The sequence below is a fragment of the Orcinus orca genome, chromosome 9 (assembly GCF_937001465.1).
Source record: "Orcinus orca chromosome 9, mOrcOrc1.1, whole genome shotgun sequence".
NCBI classification, from domain to species: Eukaryota; Metazoa; Chordata; class Mammalia; order Artiodactyla; family Delphinidae; genus Orcinus; species Orcinus orca.
In genome coordinates this window covers 77985589-78004320 of record NC_064567.1, presented here as the reverse complement: position 1 = coordinate 78004320, position 18732 = coordinate 77985589, and the positions used below count along the sequence as shown (strand labels likewise).

Genomic DNA, 18732 nt, shown 5'->3' with positions numbered 1-18732 from the left:
CTGTACAGTGGCTACATATAAGGAATCATTTGTGTAATATCTATATCCCTCATTAGATTAAAAGATCCATGAGCGCTTTCATACACTATTAATGCACATATTTAGGCTCTTAATAAATATTTGTTGGATAAATGAATGAACAAATGAGTGAATAAAGTCTTCTAAGCTTCCCCTTAAGTTCATTAGGCAACATACGTCGTGTTGCTTTACCTTTATCACAATAATAAAGTGAGAATTGTTAAATATAATTATGCTTTCATACAACACATACTGTTTGCTGTTATTAAAAATGAGGGCACTGCTCAGTTTAATACTCCTGGGTTATAGTGGTTAGAGGAAACATTCCAGGATACTGCAAAGGAAGTCTCATGATGTCCATGCTTTTGCCCAAAGTTACAACTTTTTCATCTTGAGTTACATTCAGGATGTGATTTGTTTCGCCAAAGAAGAGCAATTCTCCCTATCATTACAGGGCAAGAAGTCAGGGCAGAACACAGAGCATCTGGCCTGAATCAGAACATTCAGATGAGAAGAGGCAGTTAGAGCCACAGCATTGCTGGAGATAAAAAAAGGCAACACAATTTGGGGAAGCATGTAAGACAGCTTGGACAGTGCAAAAGCAATCCAGACAAGACACCCCAAAGATGATGAGGGCAGTTATACCTGTCAAAGGGGTTTCTCTGGTCCTTAAGGGAGCTTAAACTAGAAGTTTATACTAGGACCCCACTATTTATCCTTTATAAGTTATTTCCTATAGTTACTCTTACATAAATTTTGGAGTAAATTATTTCTAGTTCTTATTCCAGAATGTTGTATTATTCATTTTCAACCAATCTTTAATAGCTCTATAATGTCTACTTTTGCAAGACTTCTTGTAGATGTTGTAAGTTTAATTTCACCCCAAATTAAATTAAGATGTCAAGTGTGTGTTTGTAATGCTAAAACCACTGATGATTTTGTGTACATTCACAAAATATATGCATTAGATGAAAAACACACAACCCTAGAAATACAGTATTTTCTGATGGTTTATTTTTAAATATTTTAAATGTATTTCTGAGATTTTTTTGTGAAGAAAATACAGTCAGAATTAACACTTTGGAAACGGTAGTATTTCTAAATTTCTGAGAACAATGTCATTCCTTTTGGCAAGGTAGAAACATTTTATACCATATTAATCTTTACACAGAATATTAGTGTAGTCTTAAAAATAATATACTAATGCCATTAATTCAATAAAACCCAATATAAATATTTGTTATCATATCAGCACCAGTTTAACAAAGATGTTCTTTAAAGTCTCATACTTACATTGGCATCTTTCCCAGCTAATTTACACAATTCTACCCGTTCCTTTGCAGCAGGCCAATAAATCTGTAAAACATTTCAAGGTGTGTTAGAATCTGAATATCTAAAACACTACACAATTCTAATTAGGAGAGTGAGTGTGTGAAATTAAAGAGTGGCTATCAAGACAAAAGCATGCTGTTAGATAGGATGTAGGAATTTTGAGATTTAAATATTTTCCAAAGCCACCCTAAAAAGATTATAAGAAAACACTGGGCAGAATCATCCACTTGTTAATCTTCTAATTTCTTTTAAAATGTATTTAATAATATATAAATCATGTTGAGTAGGCCATAACTTCCTATTGTGACTTCAACGGAATTTCAGGTTAGCATTTGCTTAGGTAAGAGATTCTTTTTACGCTGTTTTTCTGTGTTTTCTCGGACTGGTAGTGCATTATAAACACACGCAATGAGGTGTGAGAAACAGCTCTTTGTCACAAGCATAAATTATCACTCCAAGTCAAAGACCAGTGTGGACTTGTTGACAATATTTAACACAGATAGAGCTGAGATGCACCTGTCATTTAGTTAAACATTAAGTAAGACAATAAGCATTATCTTATTTCAATCTCACAATGACCCTATGAGATAGCTGTACTTACTCTCCCCGTTTTCAGGTCAGAAAATTTCTTCATACAGTCATTAAACAAGTCAAGGGCCATGAAGCTGGTTCGCAACAGAGCCAAAATATGACCCAAAGTCTGCCCCTTGAACTGGGAGGGTCTCAACCACTACATAATAAATATCATTTGGGCAAATACATTAAGGACAAAGGCAGAAGGCTCCTTGATTGGTCACTTTTAATCATGCTTTATCAGTCTTGAACTTATCACAAATAGTTTTTTGTTTTTTAACAAATTTTAGAAATTCTTCCAGGAAGTTTTTCAGAATAAGGCCCCAAACAGTTGCATTACTCCTTTAGCTTACAGAAAGAAATGCTCTTTGTTAAGCTATAGACAAGAAGAAACAAGAAAGTCAAGCTCTTAGTAGCTTATATGTTCCAAGAGTTCCTGACAAACCTTTATTATGTTTCTCACCAGTGTTAGCAGAAAATATTTTAATAGGTGGGGAAAAAGGAAAATATCCTGAGGGAATACACTGAAAGAGACTTGTTAAACCTGGAATGAACAAATGATTTAGAAGTCACTAATGTTTATATGATATCATCCTCATAGTGAAATTTTAGGGTTTTATGTCTCTGAATAAAGAAGAACCTAGACTAGCACTTACAGTCTCTGAACAGACAAATACGATTAAATTACTGAGATTTTTAAATGAAGTAAGGTTGTTCATTTAGAGCACATTTTAACAACTACAAATTACAATCAAAGGGTGTACATAGATAGGGTCGTTGAGCGCCAAACAGCAGGCTCAGGTGACCAGCTAACCTGGATGTAGTTCACAATGAAGACCTAAAGAGGCTATTTATAAAGAATGCTTTAAATCACTGCAATTATACTTTCACATAATTTTGAATAGTAGCCAGCAATAAAACATGAATGGACTACAGCAATGAAGAGCAATATGAATGGACCTTAGCAATTCATTATTAGGTGAAAAAAGTATATCCCCAAAATGACAAACAGCATGATCTCCATAGAATAATGTTTAAAACAACTAAGATAAAGGACACTTTTTAGGTATATATGTAGATACAATAAATATGTAAAAAGAAAAGCAACAGAGTGATGAATACAGGACTCAGAAAGATGGTTACCCAAGACTGATAAAAAGATTATACTGGCGGTAATAAACAGGTTATTTAACAGATTTTAGCTTTTGTTCTGGATGGTGCATTTTCAAGTGTTTACTACATAATTAAAAACAACTAAGTAATGTAAGTTAGTAAATAAATCAAAATGGGCCATGCACAGGCCAAATGATAGTCGGTCATCGACCTGGAATCATGAAGTCCTAAATAAATGAATATATGAATAGCAAAAATAAAACACCGTAGCTGTCAGGAAATTTGACAGTTTCTTCACATTTTTTTGTTTGTTTTTGTTTTTTTTGTTGTTTTTTGTTTGTTTTGTTTTGTTTTGTTTCTGTTTTTAATCACTGGTAGCAAAAATACTGAATTGAGTATTCTTTTTTGTCCCTTAAAAATAACATCCTGAATTTATGAAAACTTTGCTTCATATTTGAACTTATGAACTCAAGGTATCCTCTCACTTTTTTCTTGCTGATTCTTTTTTTTATTATTTTTCATTGTGGTAAAACATTCATAACATAAAATGTACCATCTTAGCCATTACAGTATTGTTAAGTATATTCATTTTGTGCAACCAATCTCAAGAATTCTTTCATCTTGCAAAACTGCAACTCTATACTTGCTGATTCTTGAATATTACAGTGATTTTACAAAGGATAACTTTGTATCATTGGAATGAAAATAAATGGTACACAGAAAGCATGTCCATGATGTGTCAACTGGTTTAGTCACTAGTTCATTTTATTTGGTCTCAAGTCTAGATTAATATTTCTTTGAATCCTTTCAATATGTCAGATCTTGTTCTTTTCTGTTTTATACTATGGTCAGATTTAGTCACATTTCAGAAATAAATTTAGAATAAATATTTGTAGATTTGTTCAGACCTGAATATTTCACTGGTATTAGTACTATACAAAAAAAGAAAGAAAGGGAAATACAGGACTCTTTCACATGAAGTGTGACTTAAAAAGGAAAAAGAATATCACTGGGTTCTATTCTTTTACCTTTAACCAGTGTATTGGGTGATTTGAGTTGAAGTAAATTATGAGACGAATGATGTTTCTAAAATTAATTTTGAATGTATTTATAGGAGCTTCAAAACGGAGGGAGTTATTTAAAGATTGACAAAATGTGGAAGCAATCTTCTTTATCATTTTTGAAACCTAAATGGAAGTTCCAAGGTTAGCACAGAGTAGTTACTGTTCATTAACCATTTGTTCATTAGACACATAATTATGAAAGGGCTTCTGTATACCTGGCAAGGTGTGGCACTGAGGTGCTAAGATGTGAGTCAGGAAGACAGTTCTGTAAACAGATAGGGTACGTGCACTTCCATAGGAGATATAAACACTATAAGAAGAGAGCAAAGAGGAAAGAGCCACTAGCCATTGTTTTAAATTACTTGCTTTTAATAGTTTCAACTCTAATGTAACAGTTTAGCTTAGCTTAATAGTTTCAACTCTAATTTTGTCTTAAAGACTTGATACTAAAATCGTAATTGCAGATTCTTTTTTCTCTTTGCAAAGGGATACAAATTTCTAAAAGATGTTTTAATGGTTTTGTTGTACATTTTCAGTTATTAATTTTAAGTCATACAACTGTAAATTAAATTGTGTCATCCTAGTAAATGAAGCCATAAAACTAAAAGGACAAGCTTCCAACAATTGGGTTTTTGATTAGTGGGTAAATGTTATACGAAGATATTCAAGCACTGAGAATTTGTTGGACTCCAAAAACCAATTTAAATATATCTTCTAATGTCTGTTTACAAAGCAGATTTTTTTCCCCAAAATGTTATCTCACTTTTCATCATTCACCTTCAATCCCATAAAGTCTAAAACCTGTTAAAAACAAAAATTATCCTTGGATCATTATTGTTATAGCATAGGAATTCTAAGATAGTATCACAAAGACAATCTTACTTCTTAAGGAAACATTTAAGCCTTAAAAATAAAGTTATTGAGGCTACATACTGGCTTATTTTGACACAGTGCTGTCAAGAATTTAGGAATCACAAATAGAATTATCATAATAATAACAATGTAGGAGACATCTGATTGTCTTCCAGACTGTAAACATTTACTTAAAAGGAAAAAAAAATAAAAATCATTGTAGTTGTGCCAATATTTAAAAAGCTATCATTTTAATTATGATTTATGGTGAGATTTTCTTTTACTTGCCCATTCTAGTCACTAGAATAAGGGTTTTTTAAAAAAATATTCCTTTTGATCCCTTTTGGTAAACAATGTGAAGAGATAAAATTTCACATAACTCAATCTAAAAATAAAGCAAAACAAAAAACAACCAAGATTTCCACACACTCTTATACTTACATAGGATTGGCAGAAATATGTTCAAGTAACATATTTGTTTTTCAATAATCTTTTGAAGTGACATATATAATGTGACATATATATCTCTGTCTTTATCTATCTGTATAAAAGCATTCCACCACTTCCGTATATTTCTAGTCAAACCGTGTGTACATGTGTAGATGGATACAGAGCGGAAAAAGAGTGAGAAACAAAGAGAGATAGACAGATACATAGAGGGAGAGAGAGATGTTAACTCTGATTGGGTATAGAGTATTTCATATATAGTATCAAGTTTCAGCATCGTTTACACAAAAGCCCAAGAGGTACCTGAGATCTTGAAATTATTTCTGTAGCCCAGGTAGTACACTTTGAGATTGCCTCACTCTCACACAGAAATCACACCCCACACTTAAAAATGCAAAGTCCACAATATCTATAAAAGGCCCTCTTGATCATTAATTAGGTAATGGGAAAGTTTTGAGGTAGTGATTATTACTACTCTCTTTGCTTGCTGAATTTGTCAAAAGTAAGATGACATACACATTTTCTTGCACTTTGGTGCTTTGAACACACAGCATCATGCCATATTAAAAGTTCCATTAAGCAAGACAAGCAAAACACATACCACTATTTCTAAAACTTGATGCAGCTGTATTACTTCTTTAGAAAGTTACCCAGACATTTTTCTTTCACTTATCAAAGAGAGGCATACCAGAAGCAGAGGTGCTACTTGCATAACTGCCATATTTTAATTGTCCTGAAATATTCCCACAGAATGCTGGTTCTTAACATTGTATGATGTACCAGATACAGCTTTTAAGCTATCATTTTGGTGGGAGTAGTCTTCAGGACTTTGGAGCCCAGACATCACGGATATCAAATATGTACAAAGCTGTTCTCTCCACCCACATGTAGGACAGACATCAGAAATCAAACAGATCCTTTCTGTGGACCCTGATAAGCCCAAGAATTTCTCTCAACATAGTTATCTACTGTGTAACCACTAATTGATCCACTACAAAATAATTAGGGGCTGCAAATTGGTTTTAATTTGAGTGCTAATCTTAGAGATCAAGTTGGTAACAGAAAACTACATGGGAAAGAAGACAAGTAAGTAAGTTTACAAAATGTCTCCACTTGAAGATGATAATTTATGGGTTAAAGTTTTAAAACAAGTATGTCTGATAAGTCAGTTTCCATATTCAGCAATTTACTGACTTAATCATGTTAGTATGTTTATGTTGTTTTCATAGTATTTCATAATTGAAATTGATCATTTCCAAAAAATTAATTTTTGCCTGTTACACTTGGAAGGATCAAATACTAACCTCTAATAATATATATGTAGTGCTCACTTTGGCAGCACGTATACTAAAATTGAAATGACATAGAGAAGATTAGCCTGGCCCCTACACAAGGATGACATGCAAATTCATGAAGGGTTACATATTTTTAAAAAAAGAATGAGTAAAAATATGTACGTATCTGTTTCCTTCAGAGTTATAGAATGTAGATTACTAGTATGAAAAGAGATCACTCTGATGAAATAAACATTGTCTTCACTGTCACTTTACATAGGCTTATATGCTATAAAGTTAAATTTTAAGCACATTTTTCAAAAGAGATTTAATATTAATTTCCTTATGAAACGATAGCAGGAGCTGTATGCATTTAAAAATACAACCTATGATCTAGTTATCTTATATTGATTTTATTTGCTTATCTCTATCCAAAATCCAAAATGATTTGTTTTTTAAAGCATGTTTACTTCACTTTGAAGACAAATAGGCAGGAGGAACTCACAGTAAAATGCTGCAATGTCTCTAACAATTACTGTTTCATTTATAAGTTATATAATTCATTAACAGTTATCATTTCATAACGTGAAATGGCAGGCACTTTATTTTTAATTATTTAATCTTAGGCAAGTTACAGAAACATTCAAATAATGATAAGGCCTTATAACAACATCCTAAGGAAATTCTAATTATATCTGCTCTTTGTTTCATCTTTGGAAAAGCAATTTAATTGACTCAAGTTAGCAAGTGCAAGGTCAGTCAAATGCCCTTTGGCCTAATTCAGAGATGCCAAGACAACTGAATGGAATACACAAGAGGAAGTTACAACTTGTTCATAAAACCTAAGTAAAGACAAAAACTCACAGCCTTAAAAATGCAAGTGGCCACCTCTGTCAACGAACAGGATTCAAGTTCTTGACTGGTTGTAAAAGGGTTGGGAAAATGCTGCTCTAGATGCCATATGATGCAAGGATTTGAACAACAAAGGGAGCAGTGACTACTCGAGTCTCAGTTCCAAGGACAGAGAGAGGTAGGAGATCTGAGCTAAAGACCGAAGTACTGGGAAAAAAGGACAGGAGAGCCAGCGGTAAAGCACGTAAAACTGAAGGCGGCTGGGGTAGAGACTGTTACAGAAGGGAAGTTTCAATTCTCAAGGTTTGCGTCTAATCGCCCACATAGCTTCATTCATGAAGTCTTGGGTGAGAACTGTCTCTCCCTTTCCTGTTTTAGGACTCAGCCCAAAGCCTCTTTGACATTTAGCTTTCCTCCGTCAACCAGCTCCGAATTCCAGTACACTCGCGTCTACCACATCCATCTGCCCCCTTCTTTTTGCAAGTAGATTTAGGTTGGGACCTTTTCCTGGAATAAAGAGCAATGAACTGCAGTGGAATTGGAAGACGTGGGTTCGAGTCTCTACTGCACCACTTGTTAGCAGCGAGTGCTGCACTGCCAAGTATCATCTTAGCATTATCCCCAGAATGAGTTTGTTCTGCCTGGAATGGCAGGAGCTCAATAAATATACTGCATGAAAATGAGAAAAATGCTACTATATCATACAAATTAAAACGAAATTTAAGAAATCCACAAATGGCTTGGTGATTTTGAACTTGTGGTGCAATTACACTTGTGGATAAATTTCAAAATTTTGTGAGGAATACAAGTCACAGTCTCCCTTCTCTCCTTACAGGAAGTATATGACTCATTAAAGCTGAGAAGTATATGACTCATTAAAACTAAGTGACAAGGGACCTTATGTTTTCTTCCTACCCTCTTTAGCACCTGGCACAGCCCACATACATAAAAAGTACTCGGAAATTATTGAAAAGTGATCTGCAAAGTTTCCTTTAAAACTGGAGACAGAGACAGAGTCCTTGTCGAGTTCCGGCAGAAGTCTGAGCAGTCTGACAACATCCTGACAGTCCATTACAGTGACCAGATGGGACCTGCACATCAGCACCCGGGCGGGGGAGCCCGCCCATCCATGAACGAGGCAATTGTTTCACCTCTGTGATTACTAGACAGCATGTGCTCCGCAGGCAATAGGAGCAGATTAATCACCGTGAAGCTAAGCAGGGTGCCTTATACCAAAACTTAATTTATTGGGGAGTCCACAGGGTTTCCAAGGGTTTATATTTTCTTTATTTCAAGTATTAACTAAGAATAAAGAGTGGCAATTTTCTTTTGTCAACCATGACTTGATTTCAAATGAGAATTTATTTATTCTCAGTCTTTTCGCCTAAATAATAGGCTTCCAGGGTCACGCGTTAGATGAGAACGTCTTATGCAGCCGTGAAGTGAGTTAATGAACTAGAGTCCGAAGGTCATTCTGATTTATAAAAGCATTTCTGCTTATACTCAATATAAAGCAAGCAAGTACAGGATCCCCGTGTATGAAAACCCTCGTTTTAGACTTCCTTAAGGGAAAGGGAAATAACAAAGTCCTTTTCATGCTACACAAAAAAAGGGTGTTTAAATATGCCACTGAAAATTATTATAGTTAAAATTATAAACTCAGTTCGATTAGTGATTTTTCTAATAACAATGATTAAAATAGGAGAACATTTTGATGAATTTCAAGTAAACTGACTAATTTTTATAATTACGTACCTCATTTTCATGTTAAATAAGGAGAAAAATAATATGAAATTACATTACAATTGCTGGGAAGAAGGAAAAAAAAACGTTAATAGAGTCATTCCATGTTTATAAATGTGACAATCTGCTCAAAAAGAAAGTCAATCTTCTTAAGAGTGTCTGAGTTCTAGCTTTTAAGTGTTTTAAGTTTACCAATGTTTCCTTTTAAATAGTTCTGGGTTTTGGTTAATAAACAAAAGAATTAAAGTTCTTAAATGTGAGGACCTAAATTTTATTAGCAAGGCGAAATGAAATTATCTCAAGTTATTCCATAAAAACATGGAGTTCTCTTTTAGGTAGGTTATACATTTATATTGCTTTGATACATTGCTTTCTCATTTTAAAACCCATGGGAAAACTTCCTTGTTTTCTGCCAGAAACATATTTAGTGCTTTTTACCTTAAAAACTAACGTCAATTACATTAAACATAAAAATTTTAAGTATTATACTGCTTTTGCCTTCAACACTGTAAATTTAGCTAATACGTTTTTGTTGGGGCCCGGTTAATAATCTTCACCTTTGTTTAGTTAACATTACAATTCTTTGAACATTTTATGTAAAACATTTACTTTTCACACATTTCAGTTTCAAGAGAAAATATTTTTAATTAAATGAAAATAAAAAAGATAAGTATTGTCTCAAAATGAAAGTAAACTATTTGGAGACTAATTGTTAGATTATTTAAAAATGGATCACTGCATGTCCTACACTCTCGTTTATTAGATTCTCGGTTACGGCTTAGCTTTGCTAGAACCCAACAGAAATAATACTATTGAAAAACATGGGAAACAAGATGTAAAACAGCAAATGTTTTGAATAAGGCTATTAATATCCAAAATGCAAATAATACTAATAAGGATACTGACATTCCCCATTTGGTTACTCCTATGATTCTAGCGTGTATACATCAGGAATGATATACAATGAGCTTGCCTGTTATATTTGGAAGTGAAGCAAAATTCTTTTGAGAGCTCATTTTATGGCTTAGATAGTAAAGCAAGATGTTAAAAAAAGAAATTTTAGCTGAGAAAAAATTTAAAATGAGATGTTAGCTGAGGATGCAAAAATCTTCAAAGTAGGTGGCCAAGAATCATTTAGATGATTTCACCTATGTTCAAGCTATACGATAGTTGGACACTGGAACTTACAAAGGTTTTTCCTTTCCCTTGAGAAGGATATTTTGTCTGAGACAGTTGTGTCAATGTGTCTTACAAGCCCCAGGGTGAGAAGCAGGTGCCAGGGAAGGGGCTTTGATGGGACCTCGAGAAGCACTTACTGTTGAACATGCCATTTGTGGGACATTGTGGACAAATGTCTAAAGGGTGAGAGAGACTGACAGGTTTCAGTGGACACAGAGGCCAGGCTCAGTGGCTATACTGATATCAACCTGAACTTCTAGAGTGTGCCAGGAAAATACACAAGACAGCTTCCTATGGAACAGATGGGAGACATGGTCATGCAAAAATTTGATGGCATGAGGTCACCTTAGGTCCTGTTCAAGAAGGCTGAGTGAAAAGACTTCAGAAGTTAACACCTGGTGGAACTGCAACCTGTCTCAGATAAAGAATGAGGACACACCAGTCAGAGGAGAAATGCAGTCACGCTTATCCAGAAAATTGCAAGGGAAAGAAGTCCAGAAAGAGGAAATTCCAGAAACTCACAGAGGGGCCAGTGAAAGAAAAGTCACCCTTCTTTAACCGTCTGACAAGACCAGAAAGTTGAGAAGTGAGGTCCCTCTGACAATGGCAAAAGACATTTTCCTGAACCCCTCTCCTCTTCTCTTCTCCTGATACGACACCATAGGGTCAGACACTGACTGTAGCAGCTTAGAGAAGAGGAGGAACGCAGTCAGGGTCAGGAGAGAAGAAGCCTCTGAACAACTCCCTTCTCAGGAACCTGCCCTCCCTCCCATGGCGTGCCCAAATGGGGACGGGTAGAGCGAGCGAAGGTTCAATTTTAAATGAGGTTGGACACTCTGTTACATTAGACTGGACCTTTTAATTGCTGGAAAACAACTGTCTGTACTCTCTAAGAGTGACCTTGAAAGCCATGGGGTCTGCTGGAGTCATCAGACAGGTCCAGGGAGAAGACCCAGTCCCACAGAGCAGATTGAAAGGGACTGTGGGAGGTAAAATAAGTTGTTTATTATTATACCTTATGAGTTGACATAATGGTTGCTGCTGGATTAGTAGGTAAAATAAATAACAACTGTAGTCTCAGAATAAGTTTATTTCTCACTGGTCTACTCATCTGTCTCTATAACCCACTTGAAAAACAAGAGAAGACAGAAGAAAGAAAACCAAGAAACAAATGCTTCATTAATAGATACAAAAGCAGTACTTAGCTTAATAAATCATTCCCTTTGTGACCTGTTTGCTTACATCCTGGTTTAGAGACTCACTCCACTTAAGCATGGTTTGAACTGCGTCCAAAATGAGTAACATTTTCAGATGGAAGGATCCCAACAATTCATTAACTCAAGAAGCCAACTAAGTAGCATAACCAGAGAGGATTGGACATTTTTTTTTTACTGTCAACCATGACTCCATTGAAAAAAAGGGAGAGAAGAAGAGAGGGAGAGACTTTCAGCTTGTATATATTACTCCTAAAGTTTACATAGAGAGGGCTCTGGATTTTACATGAATTATTGCTAGGACTACTTAAGGCCAGCTGAGGTGGAGAAAGTTCACTTGTAGTCAGTGACAGATGCCATGTAGTTTAGGATAATTTGTTTAGAAACCATAGGTCCTTAAACCATATTGTACAAGTGTCAAACACTTTCATTATTATGATGTCTACACTGAACAGGTTTCTCATGCATCACTTATAAATTAATGATAAATGGATATAAATGTCTACAGTTGACCACATTTTTCAAGGACTACTAAAATTCCTCTGATTCTAGAGATGGGGTACGTTAAGGGCAGGGAAACCTAGTTTCTTTAACGTAAACTCTGAGAAATTTACACATGGAGGGGAGAAATGACTCTTCTACTCTATTTCTCCAACATGTTTTCCCCCATCCTAGCTGGACAAGGAAATAATAAACCTTGCGGTCCAAATACAAACTATTTAATTAAAGTGTTAACAATAATTTACATTTACTCATCCATTTTGGACTAATTCAAATCCCATGCACAACATGTGATCTTTTTTCCCCCTCCCTGAATTCCTATGTGATCTGTCTCATTATTTTGGACATTTAAAATTTTTCTGACTTGTCTTATTTTAACTGTGTTATGTCTTATCTTCCTAAGTAGGGCATGAGCAATGACAAGACCTGAGTTTTATATTCTGTTAGACGTTCTTAGCACCAAGAGTAGATACTCAAATTTTTCTATGAAAATAATAAACAAACAAAAAACCCTGACTACAGTAGGACAAAATAAAGAAAATTATTCAAAGTTCAGTTACTAAAAAGTATTCCAAGTTTTACTTCTACAAACACATACAATAAATTTCAATCCCAGAGACTGACAAAACCAAATCAATCAAAGCAGCATTATTCTAGACATAATTCTGCTAGAAAATACTTTCAATGACACTTGTCATATTTAGTTATTTGATTTTTTAAAAATATGTTCTCTGTACATTAAATATTTAGTGGATAATGCTAAAAACTAGTACTACAGAATAATGATGTAGTCTTTAATTCTCTGAGTTAAGTTGTAATGTATTCCCTCCTGACGATGTCACCCTCAACAACAGTTAACAATACTGAAGGGAGAAAACTGACAGAGTATCAGCAAATGCGAAGAAATCTGCAGCAGATTAGATTTTACAAAACTTAGATTAAATAATCATAGAGAAGTTTTATAGAGGCAAACGAACTCTTACATAAGCAAGAGAAGTATTTGTACATGTTAGCAGATTTTTCAATCTTTACAATGCAGTGTGGAGAAAAATTATTTCAAGCATTTTTACTTGCAATGAATGCTTTCCAAGATATCTCCTGAAAGAAAAATAAATCCTTCCAGAAAATTTCCTTGTAGAACTAGCTAATCTTTATAATTTTCTCTGGAGAGAAAATATACACTCTTCTTTCTGATTGTCTGAGAAAACTTTTATGATTGCTTCAGGAAATCTACGTTAATTAGAAAAAAAAGTCCCCTAAGCAAATTATTTTTTTTCAGAAAACTTGTTTTCTACTCCCTCTCTTTAAGTGTAGTGATCAACGTGATTGATTCCTGAACACTTCTTCCACCTAAAGCAGTTGATTCATATAAGCAAATCATAGTTTCCCCATCACTCTTTCAAGTAAGCTTAAGAATTGGAATTGACAGGTTCCTGGCCAATGAGATGTGAGGGAAAGTTCTTTGAAAGGTTTCCTTGGTGGGCTTCCCTGGTGGCGCAGTGGTTGAGAGTCTGCCTGCCGATGCAGGGGACATGGGTTCGTGCCCCGGTCCGGGAAGATCCCACATGCCATGGAGCAGCTGGGCCCGTGAGCCATGGCCACTGAGCCTGAGTGTTCAGAGCCTGTGCTCTGCAACGGGAGAGGCCACAACAGTGAGACGCCCGCGTACCGCAAGAAAAAAAAAAAAAAAGGTTTCCTTGCTCCTAAGGATGAGACATAGTGAGTAATGGTCTTTTATTCCTTTACATTTCCTTGTCTGAATGTGACTCATGAAACTGTTAAAGCCACTTTGCTACCAACCTAAGGATAATGCCAACACCAACAATGGCAGACAGAAGAGACAGAAAGAACTGGATTATTCACAACATTGTTAAGTAGATGATATTACCATTTACATAGCCACTCAAACTCTGTACATTATTCTTATTCTATAATATAACAAATTTCCTTATTTTTTACCAGCCCAAGTAAGATGTCTTTTAAGCTGACAGCACACTAATTGATTAAAGAGTAGTATATTGGTCTCACACTCAAGAGAAGAAAAGATAACAAAATTACCAACTCAAAAAACAAAATGGGGCTTCCCTGGTGGCGCAGTGGTTGAGAGTCCGCCTGCCGACGCAGGGGACACGGGTTCGTGCCCCGGTTCGGGAGGATCCCACGTGCCGCGGAGCGGCTGGGCCCGTGAGCCATGGCCGCTGGGCCTGCGCGTCCGGAGCCTGTGCTCCGAAACGGGAGAGGCCACAGCAGTGAGAGGCCCGTGTACCGCCAAAAAAAAAAAAAAAAAAAAAAAAAAAAAAAAACAACAAAATGAACATTATTTAGTATCCTTTATGTGTAAGACACTGTAGTATGTACTAAAGGAGAATCAGAAGTGTAGAAAAAATAGTTCCCCTATTCAAGGAGTATATAATTAAGAGGGTCATATATTTACACAAATGGATAATAACAGTTCTATCAGATAGGACATCTGACACTGGTATAAATATATAAAATGCTCTAGTAAACACAAAGAAGAGTTATGTCTCCTGAGGTAAAAGAGCAGTATTAGGTAAGTGCCTTCAAAAACAAAGAGTGAGATGAGCAAGAAAGTGAATGTCAATTTCACAAAGTTGTAGCAAAAGCACAAAACTTGAAAGCTATTCATTTTGTAACATGGCAGTTAGAGTAAAAGAAAGAGAGAAAGAGGAAAGCAGAAAGTAAAGTACTAGTGAGGGAACGAGGAAGAGTGGATAAAAATGAGACTGGAAACAGAGCAGAAATGGGTAGGAAGGGCCTTAGAAGTCAATACTGGAAACAGAGCAGAAATGGGTGGCAAGGGCCTTGAAGTTTATTCAAGTTCCTTGGAAATCAAGAACTCCCAGAAGCGTGTAAACAGGGAAGAAATATGATCAGATTTTTGTTTTCTAAGAGATAATACGATGGTCATGGTGAATGGATGAGATGGCGAGAAAAAGGAGATTCTCTTTCACAAGATAAACCCAGATGAATAATGGCATTATCACTTATACTAGAGAAAAATATTGAAGGGCCTGCCACCTTCTCAGCATGGCCGATCGGCTGAGGCTTTTGTTGGGACTGCGTCACAGCTTGGTCCTCCCCTTGTCTAATGCTACTTCCTTAGTGATGCCCTCACAAGTGTTGATCCCAAGAACACTCCCTTACAAATATCCTATAAGCTAATCTTCATATCATAGTTGGCCTCTGGGGGAACTCAACCTACAACAAAACTGTTGGGAGTGGTTAAATACAGTTCCACATCTTTGTCCTTGGAATGGGATCACTTATGTCTGCATCTGATTACTCCATTTTGATCTAGTGTTGCATTATCTGTCCCAAACCTGTCCCAGAGAGGAATCCACAGGGTACCTGAACTAAAGAGAGGCCTTAGGGAACAACTCTAGAAAAAGCCTACTTAAAAATTGAGGCATCACATCCCTGGTGATGCTTATACTTGCCCTTAGGTCTATTAAGTCCCTGTAGAAATAATTTTTTTTTAAAAGATCAGAATATTACCTCTCATCAAAATCTCAGAGAGTTAAAAAAAAAATTCAGTCTACTTAATTTTTACTTTCTAGATGGAAGAAATGCCCTGAAAGGTCTAATTTTGACTTTCTCCCTCTACAGCCATTTACTCATCAAAGTTTATTGATCATATACCTGCCCCATTCATTGCAGAAGACTCAAAATCTAGTCTGAACAGAGTAAAGATAATAACAAGGATATTATTAAATATTTATTATGAAAATACTTTTGCAAACGATAATGCTATTACTTCTGGTGATTCCACTCTAAAGGCTTGTGACAAATATGAAATGGCAATGGCTGTTTTTCAACAGGCACTTCAAATAAACATATATCCTAAATTTTGATACTTCAAATACCCTCTATAGAATTTTTTTTTAATTTCCCAGAGGAAAAAATTCCCAACCAGTCACTCATAACTCAATTATGTGTTGTAGATTGCTTTAACTCTAAAGAATACAACGGACATCCTTCAGCCCCAGAGTCCCAACATGTGTGGTTTCTTCCACAGAGCAGTCTGGATTTTTGCGGAGGGGCACTGAGCCAACGCAAACCACGTAGGTCTAAACACTGCTAAACTACTACATCTTGACACTTACTTGCTACTGTGGAGTAAGTACCTTTTAGCACTGGTGTGATTTATATCAATTTTAAAGGTGGATACCTACATAAACATAAATTCTTACCTTTACATGCATAATCCCTTTATGAATGGTTCATTTTACAAAGATAAAGAAAAATCAGTTAGGCAGAAAATCTCTAGTACAGACCCTAATTTTATAATGTGTTCAAATGACCATTTATTTCAATAACATCATATGGGAAAGCAATATTTCACAAACATTTATTTTATTAAATATTAGCACATTTCAAGCATGGAATATGGCCAAAGAGAGATTTGCTTAAAATAGCCACAGAAGGAAGTTAGCTATCAGAATTTATTTTAAGCAATGATCTAATACACTCAGTTCAGATAAATGGACTTTTTCTTCCAATCCCTGAAGGCAGAGAACAGCACAAGAACAAATTCCCTTAAAAGTATGAATTGATTTTTGCTATTTTGTAAGACTGAGACATATTTAGAAAAATGCTTTGTTAGCTATGTAGCATCTTTTAAAGCAAAACTGCGAAGTTGAATGGGATTTTCTTTGGACACTTTCATAAAAAGACTCATCCCCTACTAAGATATTTACTGATGATTTAGATATTAGTTGATACCATCTATAGGCTATATACTAGAAGCATGAGTACTTAAAAAAAAATTCCTAAGGAAAAAATATACCCTTAAGAATAAATGGGGAGGACCTTCAAGATGGCGGAAGAGTAACACGTGGAGATCACCTTCCTCCCCACAGATACACCAGAAATACAGCTACACATGGAACAACTCCTACAGAACACCTACTGAACGCTGGCAGAAGACCTCAGACCTCCCAAAAGGCAAGAAACTCCCCACGTACCTGGGTAGGGCAAAAGAAAAAAGAATAAACAGAGACAAAAAAATAGGGACAGGACCTGTGCCAGTGGGAGGGAGCTGGGAAGGAGAAAAGGTTTCCACACGCTAGGAAGGCCCTTCGCGGGCGGAGACTGCAGGTGGCGGAGGGGGAAAGCTTTGGCGCCGCAGAGGCAAGCACAGCAACAGGGGTGCAGGGGGCAAAGTGGAGAGATTCCCGCACAGAGGATCAGTGCCGACCGGCACTCACCAGCCTGACAGGCTTGTCTGCTCACCCGCCGGGGTGTGCAGGGCTGGGAGCTGAGGCTTGGGCTTCGGTCGGAGCACAGGGAGAGGACTGGAGTTGGTGGCGTGAACAGAGCCTGAAGTGGTTAGTGCGCCACGGCTAGCCAGGACGGAGTCCAGGAAAAAGTCTGGACCTGCCAAAGAGGTAAGAGACTTTTTCTTGCCTCTTGTTTCCTGATGCACGAGGAGAGGGGATTAAGAGCGCCGCTAAAAGGAGCTCCAGAGACGGGTGCGAGCCGCGGCTATCAGCGCGGACCCCAGAGACAGGCATGAGACGCTAAGGCTGCTGCCGCTGCCACCAAGAAGCCTGTGAGCAAGTACAGGTCACTATCCACACCTCCCCTCCCGAGAGCCTGTGCAGCCCGCCACTGCCGGGGTCCCGGGATCCAGGGACAACTTCCCCAGGAGAACGCACAGCACACCTCAAGCTGGTGCAACGTCACAACAGCCTCTGCCGCCACAGGCTCGCCCCGCACTCCGTGCTCCTCCCTCCCCCCGGCCTGAGTGAGCCAGAGCCCCCGAATCAGCAGCTCCTTTAACCCCGTTTGAGCAAAGAACAGACGCCCTCAGGCGACCTACACTTAGAGGCAGGGTCAAATACAAAGCTGAACGCAGGGAGCTGTGCGAACAAAGAAGAGAAAAGAAAATTTCTCCCAGCAGCCTCAGAAGCAGCGGATTAAAGCTCCACAATCAACTTGACGTACCCTGCATCTGTGGAATACCTGAATAGACAACGAATCATCCCAAATTGAGGAGGTGGACTTTGAGAGCAAGATTTATGATTTTTTCCCCTTTTCCTTTCTGTGAGTGTGTATGTGTATGCTTCTGTGTGAGATTTTGTCTGTATAGCTTTGCTTTTACCATTTGTCCTAGGGTTCTGTCTGTCCGTTCTTTGGTTTTTTCACTTTTTAAATTTTTTTTCTTAATAATTATTTATTTTTTATTTTAATAACTTTATTTTATCCTCTTTCTTTCTTTCTTTTTACATTTTCTCCCTTTTATTCTGAGTCATGTGGTTGAAAGGCTCTTGGTGCTCCATCCAGGAGTCAGTGCTGTGCCTCTGAGGTGGGAGAGCCAACTTCAGGACAGTGGTCCACAAGAGACTTCCCAGCTCCATGTAATACCAAAGGGTGAAAATCTCCCAGAGATCTCCATCTCAATGCCAAGACCCAGCTCCACTCAACGACCAGCAAGCTACAGTGCTGGACACCCTATGCCAAACAACTAGCAAGACAGGAAAACAACCCCACCGATTAGCACAGAGGCTGCCTAAAATAATAATAAGGCCACAGACACCCCAAACACAC

At 36.9% G+C, this 18732-nt stretch overlaps 1 protein-coding gene and 1 non-coding gene across 2 annotated transcripts in view; one reads left to right on the top strand and one right to left on the bottom strand.

The window, feature by feature from the left end:
• SEMA3D (semaphorin 3D) overlaps positions 1 to 18732 on the bottom strand; it is a 210109-nt gene that overhangs the window by 87001 nt on the left and 104376 nt on the right. Inside the window, exon 6 of the mRNA XM_033440035.2 lies at positions 1312 to 1374. Within this exon, the coding sequence (XP_033295926.1) occupies positions 1312 to 1374 (63 nt within the window). The remainder of the gene's footprint in view (positions 1 to 1311; positions 1375 to 18732) is intronic.
• Positions 6723 to 6829, top strand: LOC117195494 (U6 spliceosomal RNA). Its single transcript, XR_004475212.1, has one exon. It is a non-coding gene; the product is annotated as a U6 spliceosomal RNA (small nuclear RNA).